Below are 10,974 nucleotides of genomic sequence, written 5' to 3'. Positions count from 1 at the left end.
ACAAGAGAAGAGAAATAGAAACAGAAAGAATAGAATAGAATAGAATAGAATAGAATAGAATAAAGAAGGAAGGAAGGAAAAAGAATAGAATAAAGAAAGAAGGAAGGAGAATAGAATAAATAGAAGAGAAATAGAAACAGAAAGAAGAGAATAAAAAAGGAAGGGAGAATAGAATAGAATAGAAAGAAGGAAAGAGACTAGAATAGAATAAATAGAAGAGAAGAAAAATAGAAACAGAAAGAATATAATAGATAAGAATAGAATAGAGGAATGAAGAAGAGAAGAGAAATAGAAACAGAGGGGAATAGAATAGAATAGGCCCATTGTACAGGAGGAATGCTGAGGCCTAGAGAGAGAGAATGAGAGAGGCAATCAAGGCTCAGGGTGGAATCTCTTTGCTTTTTGCTGGCAGATGAAAACTTTGGAGGCAAGAGAAAAAGAGTTAATGCAAAACACCTCGTGGGCCCATTTTACAGAGGAGGAACACTGAGGCCCCAGGGGGAGAGAGAGGTCATTGGCATAAAATCTGGGTGGAAACTGTATTTATTCATTATTTCATTTGGTTCGCCAAGCATCTATTAGAAAACAAATATAAATATGAACATAACATATAAACACATAAGCATAAGCAGGTATAAGTGGATACGTAAGAAATGGGTACGAATAAATGGGGACAGTAGGACAGGGGACGGAAGGCACGCTGGTGCGCTTATGCATGCCCCCTTTACGGACCTCTTAGCAATGGGGTGAAGTCCACGGTGGACAATTTAAGGTTGAAACTGTGGGGGGTGTTGAGGATGTAACAAGGGAGTTGAGTAGAGCATTCCAGGCGTTGACCACTCTGGGGCTGAAGTCGTATTTCCTGCAATCGAGTTTGGAGCAGTTTTCCTTGAGTTCGTATCGATTGTTTTGCCCGAGTGTTATTGAGGTTGAAGCTGAAGAAGCCGTTGACAGGTAGGATGTTGTAGCAGATAATTTTGCGTACTGGGCTTCGGTCAGATTATAGGTGGCGTAGTTCCAGGTTGTCCAAGCCCAAAATTTCGAGCCTGGTGGCGTAAGGCAGTGGTCCCCAACCTTTTTATCGCCGCGGACCAGTCAGCCTTTGATAATTTTACCGTGGCCCGCTGAGCGCGTCGATGACCAGCGCTAGTAGCATAGCCTTGCGCAGGCGCAGTTCAGTATGGCTAGCGTAGATAGCGTAGCACAAACTGCGCCTACGCAAGGCTACGCTACTAGCGCTGTCTACGCTAGCCCTACGTAGCTGCGCAGGCGCTCTTAGGTTTTTTTCAGGAATCGGCCAGCGCTGAAGCGCTGAAAAGGAATGAGAAGGGCGGCGCTGGACACAGGGGGGCGGTGGGCCGCTGGTGACGTCAGAGTGCCACCAGCGGTCCAGTAACACCCCTTGTGCCAGTTAGCCCTAATTTGCATACAGAAAGAAACTATGGCCCCCGGCCGCTGCAGCGATCATGGCCCCCGGCCGCTGCGCGGCCCGGTGCCAGGTACTCCGCGGCCCGGCACCGGTCCGCGGACCGGGGGTTGGGGATCACTGGCGTAAGGGATTCTGTTTTGAGCAAAGTAGTGGAGGACTCTTCTCGTGAAATACCCCTGGACTCGCTCGATCGTATTAATCTGCATCTTCTCTTCTTCATTCCTCTATTCTATTCTTATCTATTCTATTCTTTCTGTTTCTATTTCTCTTCTCTTCTATTTATTCCATTCTAGTCTCTTTCCTTCTTTCTATTTTATTCTATTCTCCTTCCTTCCTTTTTTATTCTTTTCTCTTCTTTCTGTTTCTATTTCTCTTCTATTTATTCTATTCTTTCTTTCTTTATTCTATTCTTTTTCCTTCCTTCCTTCTTTATTCTATTCTATTCTTTCTGTTTCTATTTCTCTTCTCTTGTACTCTTCATTCCTCTATTCTATTCTTATCTATTCTATTCTTTCTGTTTCCATTTCTCTTCTCTTCTATTTATTCTATTCTAGTCTCTTTCCTTCTTTCTATTTTATTCTATTCTCCTTCCTTCCTTTTTTATTCTCTTCTCTTCTTTCTGTTTCTATTTCTCTTCTATTTATTCCGTTCTCCTTCTTTCTTTCTTTATTCTGTTCTTTTTCCTTCCTTCCTTCTTTATTCTATTCTATTCTTTCTGTTTCTATTTCTCTTCTCTTGTAGTCTTCTGCAGTGTGGATTCCAGGCAGAGGAGCTGCATCCGAGGATTGGCCTGGCATTTGTCTTTTGCATTGCAATTGTAAGAAATTACAATACTGCAATTTGTTGTTGTTTTTTTACCAGCTGGGGGGAAAGGCTCTGCGCCTGGTGACCACCAACATCTAGGAAGGGAAGAGAAAAAAAAGCAGCTTGTGCAAGAGCTGGGCCCTCCCCTTTGTGTCTCTTGAGCCAGGGGAAGTCTGCCCCCACGCCTTCCCCACCAGCTCCATGGTTACAACCCCCCCCCTTTCACTTTCAAACCCCCCCCCTCCTCCACCTTCCTGCTTGCTTGCTGTTGATTGGACTCTTGCAAGCTTTGCAAGAAAAGTTTGAAGAGGTTTGGCTGGGAGCTGAAACTTTAAAGTAAAGACTCTTCCTGGACTCTTCTTTTAAACTTTCCAGGAATGCAGCAGCCTTGCGAAGCAGAGGAGGAGGAAGAAGAAGAAGAAGAGGGAGGAGGAGGAGGAGGAGGAAACAACCACAGCGCCCCAGAGGGTCCCTTCGGGAAAAGCCCCTTCCATCTGACGGCCGAAGATGTCTACGACATCTCTTACATCCTGGGAAGGGAGCTGCACACCCTCAGCACGGAGCCCCAGGGGGAGATCCCCGCCCGGGTGGCCCGCCTCCAGTTCAAGGTGGTCAGCATTTTGGAAATGTTGGAAGCCTTGGTGAACGAGAACCACCTGGCCGTGGATGCCCTCAAGCTGGAAAGAGAGAGCCTGAAAAGGGAGTTGGAGGATCTGCGGGAGCGCGTGACATCTGGCACCGCTGGAGAGGTAAACGGGAAGGGAGTGGGTGGGTGGGTGGGTGATGGAGAGGAGATCCCTTGGTGGACCTCTGGATCTTGGTCCTGTGGCTTCTGTTTTGACCAAGGCTTCCTAAGAGTTCCTAACTCTTAATCTCAATCAAAACCCCTTTTATTAATTGACTGTGAATTCTGCTCCTTCACATCCAGCAAAGTCTTTCAAGGGAGGATTTACGGTCACAGACCTTATCTGGCTTGGAGAGCTGCCAGGTGGAGATCTGCAAATCTGGCAAGGAGCCTCGGAGAGTCACGAACCAATGAAGCGAACTGATTGTCTCCTGCAAACTCCACTCCCCTTTCGCTCCTCTTTTATTTCCTCTGGGAGGGGCCATTCACCGTCCACCTGTGGCTTTATTCCCAAGTCAACCCCTATTCCTTAGCTGGTCCCTTCGTCTGTGCATGCGCGCACTGGGAACAGGCTCCATCTGTTCTTCTGCCTCACTGATGTCTGACTCCGAAGGCAGCCGATAACTGTCAGACGGCCTTGGCCCCCTCTCTGCCTCCGACACAGAGCCCCCCTCAGAGCCTTCCCCAGCTGCCCAAGATAGGTGGGCTTCAATACCCAGAATTCCCTAAGTTCTCCAGAGCAGTAACTTTCTCTAAACTTGTCAACTTTAAGACTCGTGTAATTCAACTCCCAGAATTCCCTACCGCCTGGCTCCTCTAGAGCAGGGGTCTCCAATCTTAACAACTTTAAGATTCGTGGACCTCAACTCCCCGAATTCCTTAGGGTCTCTGGCTTCATTAGAGCAGGGATTTCCAATCTTAACAACTTTTAAGATTTATGGACTTAAATTCCCAGAATTCCTCGGCCCGGCATAGATTCCTAGCTGGCTGAAGAATTCTGGGAGTTGAAGTCCACAAGTTTTAAAATGGCCAAATTTTTGGAGACCCTTGCTTTATTTATCCGGATAGCTCAGAATCAGCTGCTCCGGGGCACCCTATTTTTCTCCAAGTTTAGGATCAGTTAATGGCTGCCTTTGGCATGGTTTGGAGAACAAGCTTGCCAGCCGTTGACGTGTGTCAGTCACAAGGCTGCTGGGTGGAAAGTTCTGATTTAGGGAAAGGAAGATGCCGCACACTTGCGCCAAGGAACCGTTGTCAGATGTCTGAAAGCATCAAGGAGAAAAGGGAAGTTTGCTTTAAGTTTCAACTTCCCACCCACCACATGTTAAACTCCCTGGTACTTTTTGGCTTCTGTAGCTATCACTTTCTATTATTTCGATTTAATTTGGGTTGTGTTAAAAATAAAAAAAACCCACTGCCTTCAGTGCATCGTGAAGTGTGCAGGTGTTTTGCTGTGTATTTCAGCCACACATCATCATTTGCAGCTGTCCCAAAATCTTGCTGGATTTTTATTTTTTGATAGAATGCCATTCTTTCCCCCCCTCGCCTCCTACCTAGCTCACCATCTGTGGTGGAATGTAGACTGGATTCCCAGGAGGGAGGGGCTGCATCCTGGAGGAGCAAGAGGCAACTCGGCTCAGATAGTTCGTGTGAGAGAGAGAGGGCGAAGACAGCTCCTCCTCAACAGTCCCCAAAGTTACACTAGCAGTCTCAGACGTATGACCAAATTAGGACAAGAAATGTCTGTTGCAATTATTAAGTGAGTCAGGTCTGATTTTACAACCTTTGCCATGGTTGTTTAGCGGATCCCTGGAGTTGTTAAGTGAAACCGGCTTCACTCCCGTTGCCTTTGCTTTTCAGAACCCAGCTGGAAAGGTGGTGGGGGGAGGAAATGGCCACTATGTGAGCCCACGGAGGCTGCCACCTTCGTAATAAATACACGCCGGGTGCGAAGCGCCCGAATTTTGATCATGTGACCGCCAGGAGGCTTTAACGGATGCAAGGGCGAGGACTGGTTAGAAGTCTTTTCAGTGCCGTTGTAACTTCAAACAACCTTCCAACCAATCGCAAATTGCGGGCTGCCTGTTTGTGCTTTAGGTGGTTGGTCGTCTGCTTTAGTTTGGCACGATTCTGTCTAGAGGGGAGGAAGACTGAATGGATCTGCTCAGAAGGAATCACCAAGTGTCCATCCGGGTTTTGGAGAACTGATCACATCCTTCTCGAGAGCTCTGCTTATTTATTTATTTTAATATATCTATCTATCTATCTATCTATCTATCTATCTATCTATCTATCTATCTATCTATCTATCTATCTATATCTATATCTATATCTATATCTCTATTTCTATATCTTTATCTATCTATCTATATCTATTTCTATATCTATCTATATCTGTGTGTCTATCTGTCTATCTGTCTGTCTATCTATCTATCTATCTATCTATCTATCTATCTATCTATCTATCTATCTATCTCTATATCTATATATCTATTTCTCTCTCTCTCTCTATCATCTATCTATCTATCTATATCTATCTATCTATCTACCTATCTATCTATATCTATCTATCTATATCTATTTCTATATCTATCTATATCTGTCTGTCTATCTGTCTATCTGTCTGTCTATCTATCTATCTATCTATCTATCTATCTATCTATCTATCTATCTCTATATCTATATATCTATTTCTCTCTCTCTCATCTATATCTATATCTATTTCTCTCTCTCTCTCTCTCTCTCTCTCTCTCTCTCTCTCTCTATATATATATATATATATATATATATATATATATATATATTTCTATATCTTTATCTATCTATCTATCTATCTCTATCTATCTATCTATCTATCTATCTCTATTTCTATCTCTCTCTCTCGCTCTCTCTCTCTCTATCATCTATCTATCTCTCTCTATCTATCTAATCTCTCTCTCTCTCTCATCTCATATCTCTCTCTCTCTCTCTCATCTATCTATCTATCTTTCTATTTCTATCTATCTATCTATCTAATCTATTTTTATATCTATATCTATCTATCTATCATCTATCTATCTATCTATCTATCTATCTATCTATCTATCTATCTTTGAACATTTCATCTTCCATTAATACAGTGTGTCATCTGTGTACAAATACCTCTGTCCAATTTTTACCGTATTCATTATATTGATATTAATTCTCTAATCTCACGATAATAATAAGCATAATAAACCGGTTCATTTCTGCCTCTTAAAGGGAACTTCTAATAAAAACATAATAATAATAATATTAAACACAAGTCTTAACAGTGCTATTTGTAAGAATCACCATGTTGCTTACATCTCTGCCTTAACCTATTTTCTATATTTCACTGATCTCCATTCATTGCTAACTTCTCTTTCTGGTCTCCAACCATCCGTAAAATACCTCCCACGCCACATCATCCTCATTTCATTCTTTCTCCTGTAGAGCCAGGAGTTAATCGGTTCATTTCTGCCCCTTCTAATATTTGCCTAATCACGTTTCTCGTCAGCCGGGAGCTTCGTCTGTTTTTGGGGTCCATCTCGCTGTTCTGTCCCCCTCGTAGGTAAATCCGGGTCCCAATAAAATGATCGTGGACCTCACCGACGTCAACCGGCCCCGTTTTACGCTACAGGAGCTCAAGGATGTTCTTCAAGAGCGCAACCACCTGAAGGCCCAGCTTCTCTTCGCGCAGGAGGAGTTGGAATGCTACAAGAGGTATGGAAAAAAGCGCAATTTTTCATTGCGATGGGCTGGAAAGTACAGCTCCGTGGGATCCGTTGATCAATCCTTTTGGGTCGTCCATTCGTGTTTTGGACTCTCTCTTCTTCCTCACTGAGATGCCACCAGAATGTGCGGGGTACTCGCCTTCCTCTGTAGGTCCTCCTAGTTGGAGAGAGCGGTTGCGTGACCCGTCAAAACCGCGTTCCACAAAAGCGCGGTCGACGAAAGCGCGTATGTGACGTCATCACAGCGCGACGAAAAAGATCGAAAAATTGAAATAAAAATTAAATTACAGCAAGCCGATTCACATAAAGGTAAGGGTTAGGGTTAGGTTAAGGGTTAGGGTTAGGTTTAGAGCGTTAGCGTTACGTTTAGCGTTAGGTTAAGGGTTAGCGTTAGGTTTTTCGTTAGGTTAAGGGTTAGGTTTAGGGTTAGGGTTAGGTTTGGGGGGTTAGGGTAAGGTTTTCGCTTTATTTTTACATTTTTCGATCTTTTTCGTCGTGCTGTGATGACGTCACATACGCCCTTTCGTCGACCGCGCTTTTGTCTACCGCGGTTTTGTGGTGGAACCGAGCGGTTGAGTTTGGCCAGGTTTATCTTCACCCATGCCCAGCTATGGTTGGGGAACCCACCAAGGACAGAACCAACTTAGAACTACGGTGAAAGTTTACGACAGTTAAGAATCACAATCAATAAAGTTGTAAGCGCTCCATCACTGGAGATTTTTAAGAAGAGATTACACAACCGTTTCTCTGAAACGGTGTAGGGTCTCCTGCTTGTGCAGGGGGGGTTGGACTAGAAGACCTCCAAGGTCCCTTCCAACTCTGCTATTCTGTTAATCCCTCGTTCTAAGGGCCAATTCGTATCGATCTTACCCCTTTTGATTTATTATTTACTAGAATAAAACTCTTTACAAGGTGCACACGGAAGAAGGATGGCCAGCGATGTCGGCTAAACCCTAGAGTTAACCAGACCATGGTTTAGATCCAATTATTAACCCCATGTTGTCAGGCTGTTGTCGTACATTAAACCATGAATGGAGATTGTGGGTCGGCCGCCACACACCCTGGGATAAAAGACCGTTTGCTCTCAGTGATTCAGCATGTTGGGCAAACCACAGCACAAGCGAGGAGGCGTGATGTGTGTGGGTGTGTGTTGGCGTGTAAGCGGATTGCAATAAGCAGCTGGTGTCTTTCTCTTCCCCCACCGCCTAGTGGTTACGTTTCTCGGAAGCAGGAAAAGGAGACTCCCACACGAAGAGAACTGACTGTCGGCACGCCCTCTGGCTCCACTGGGCTTAAAGAGAAAAGTACCATCAAGCAATGGTGAGTAACTTTTGAGAAGGGTCACCGGGCCAGCTAAAATCTCTCGTGGAAATGCCGCAAGGAGCTGGAATTAAAATAAAAGGCCTTTCAAACGATGGGGAGGTTTCAATCTGAATCACAGTTTGTTTTTTTCCAAGCTTCTCAAACAGCTTTTAAGATGTTTGGACTTCAACTCCCAGAATTCCCCAGCCAGCATGGCTGGCTGGGGAATTCTGGGAGTGGAAGTCCACACTGTTCTAGAAGATTCTCCTTTATCACTCATTTTCTGGAGAATCAGCTAAAACCGTGATGGCGAAACGTTTGGGCACCGAGTGCCCAAACCGGAACCCGCGTGTTCGTGTGCTTGCATGAGGGCGCGCTGGAGCCCTGGAGACAAACTGGCTGGCGCACAAGCCTGTTTTTTGGCTGTTTCGGGGGCCATTTTCAGGCTGTTTTTAAGGCTGTTTTTAAGGCCGTTTTCAGGCCGTTTTTAAGGCTGTTTTTAAGGCTGTTTTCAGGCCATTTTTAGGCTGTTTCTAAGGCCATTTTCAGGTTGTTTTTAAGGCCGTTTTCAGGCTGTTTCCTGGGCCAGTTTTAGGCCGTTTCCCAGGCCATTTTAATGCCATTTTCCGGGCCAAAAACAGCCTTAAAAATGGCCCACAAAACAACCCAAAAAACGGCCTGGTCTTGGGGCTATTTTCAGGCCTTTTCCCAGGCTGTTTTTAAGGCGGTCTTTAGGCTGTTTTGGGGCCTTTTCCAGACTGTTTTTAAGGCTGTTTTCAGGCTGTTTCCTGGGCCAGTTTTAGGCCATTTTCCAGGCCATTTTCCAGGCCATTTTCCAGGCCAAAAACCGCCTGAAAAATGGTTCACAAAACAACCCCCAAAATGCCCTGGTTTTGGGGCTATTTATAGGCTGTTTTCCAGGCTGTTTTTAAGGCCATTATTCAGGCCATTTTCAGGCTTTTGGGGCCATTTTTAAGCCATTTCCCAGGCCATTTTCAAGGCTGTTTTCAGGCCATTTTTAGGCTGTTTTTAAGACCATTTTCAAGCTGTTTTGGGGCCATTTTCAGGCTGTTTCTTGGGGCAGTTTTAGGCCATTTTAAGGCCATTTTCTGGGCCAAAAACAGCCTGAAAAATGGCCCACAAAACAACCCCAAAAACGCCCTGGTTTTGGGGCTATTTTCAGGCCGTTTTAAGGCTGTTTTTAAGGCCGTTTTAAGGCTGTTTTTAAGGCCATTTTCAGGCTGTTTTTAAGGCCATTTTCAGGCTGTTTTTAAGGCCATTTTCAAGGCTGTTTTAAAGGCCATTTTCAGGGCTGTTTTCAGGCCATTTTCCGGGCCGAAAACAGCCTGAAAAATGGCTCACAAAACAACGCAAAAAACCCACCCTGGTTTTTGGGCATTTTCAGGCACTCTGGTGCCCGCAAAAACCAGCTGGGTGACACGCGTGCCCACAGACAGGGCTCTGGGTGCCACCTCTGGCATGTGTGCCATAGGTTTGCCATCACAGAGCTAAAACCTCAGATGGGAGGTCCACAACATGAATAAAATGAAGCATAAAATGTTTTTTTTTTAAAGATGATGGGCCAGGTTTGTTTCCGCGGATTTCACGTTTGCTGGGGAATTCTGGGAGTTGAAGTCCACATTTCCTTCAAATTGTGGGCCTTCTTAGCCACCAACTCCCTGGAGACTCCATTTATCCACACTAAGCAAAAAAATAAAAATCTACCCCTCACCGATTATTCTTCCCTTTAATTCAGGGGTCTCCAAAGGTGGCCACTTTTTAAGACTCGCGGACTTCAACTCCCAGAATTCCCCAGCCACTATGAGAGTCTGGGAGTTTAAGTCCGCAAGTCTTAAAAAGTGGCCAAGTTTGGAGACTCCTGCTTTAATTTCAGGAAAAAAAAATGCCTGTAATTTTCAACAATCGGGGGGGGAAAAACCGTGACCCGTCAAAACCGCAGTCCACAAAAGCGCGCTCGACGAAAGCGCGTACGTGACGTCATCACAGCGCGACGGAAAAAATTAAAAATTGAAATAAAAATAAAATTAAAGCAAGCCGATTCACATAAACGTAAGGGTTAGGTTTAGGGTTAGGATTAGGGTTAGGTTAAGGGTTAGGGTTAGGTTTAGAGTGTTAGGGTTACGTTTAGCGTTAGGTTAAGGGTTAGCGTTAGGTTTAGCGTTAGGTTAAGGGTTAGATTTAGGGTTAGGTTAAGGGTTAGGTTTAGGTTTAGGTTTAGGTTTGGGGGGATTAGGGTAAGGTTTTCGCTTTAATTTTACATTTATCGATCACAGCGCGATGTTTTCGTCGCGCTGTGATGTCACGTACGCGCTTTCGTCGAGCGCGCTTTTGTCTACCGCGGTTTTGTGGTGGAACCAAAAAAACCACTCCAAGCATTCAAGCGTGCAAAATATTGGCTCGTGCAGAGAATTCCTTTAAGTTTTACACTTGGTTTTATCTATAGGAATTCAGATTCTGTTCCTGCCACTCATACACTTTCCTTCAAAATGCAGGTTTGCCTTTAGAAAGTTACGATGAACTATTTCCGCGCTGGGACGTCACAATTTTGAAAAGTCAAAATGTTTTTTTTAAAAAAGCAGCTGTCGCAATACTTGAAGACTGTTTGGGGATTCACTGCAGCTGGCAGAGGCTTCAACCTCCGGTTTTATCTCAAGTCGATATTATCTGCTTCCATTTTTCTCGTTGGCATAAAACTTTTTCAACCTGCGTCCTTCAAAACCTCCAGGAGTTTAAAGGTGGATATTCTGGTGATACCTTGGCCACGATAAATGTTGACTGGAAAGGTTTATATGTCTGCAGCCAGCAGAATAAAGTTACACGCTTCGATTTCTAAAAAACCCTTGGCCTGGTTCTTTGTAAACACGGCTTCCCAATTTTTAGGGAGTTCGCGTCCGGGAGAAAGGATTGTTCTCAACTTTAGTGGCCGTTCGGAGTTACAATGGCACTAAAAAAAAAAGAGACTTATGACTGTTTCTCACACTTATGGCCCTTGCAGCAGCCCCCCCCCAAATTGGCACGCTTGTGTATTTAAGATGGGTCCACTTTACTGGGGTTACGTG

General features: G+C 44.5%; 1 protein-coding gene across 1 annotated transcript; it reads left to right on the top strand.

Annotated features, from left to right (window-relative positions):
• Window positions 1-2,495: 2,495 nt before the first annotated feature.
• RILPL2 (Rab interacting lysosomal protein like 2) lies at window positions 2,496-10,752 on the top strand. Its single transcript, XM_087705536.1, has 4 exons — window positions 2,496-2,982; window positions 6,430-6,581; window positions 7,802-7,912; window positions 10,408-10,752. Exons 1-4 carry the CDS (start codon window positions 2,611-2,613, stop codon window positions 10,430-10,432), a joined length of 660 nt encoding a protein of 219 aa, XP_087561662.1. The 5' UTR covers window positions 2,496-2,610; the 3' UTR covers window positions 10,433-10,752.
• Window positions 10,753-10,974: the final 222 nt, after the last annotated feature.

This window comes from Thamnophis sirtalis, unplaced genomic scaffold (assembly GCF_051295495.1).
Source record: "Thamnophis sirtalis isolate CommonGarterSnake01/CBP01778 unplaced genomic scaffold, rThaSir2_p1.2 scaffold_2, whole genome shotgun sequence".
In the NCBI taxonomy this organism is placed as follows: Eukaryota; Metazoa; Chordata; class Lepidosauria; order Squamata; family Natricidae; genus Thamnophis; species Thamnophis sirtalis.
This window is presented reverse-complemented; position numbering and strand designations above follow the sequence as displayed.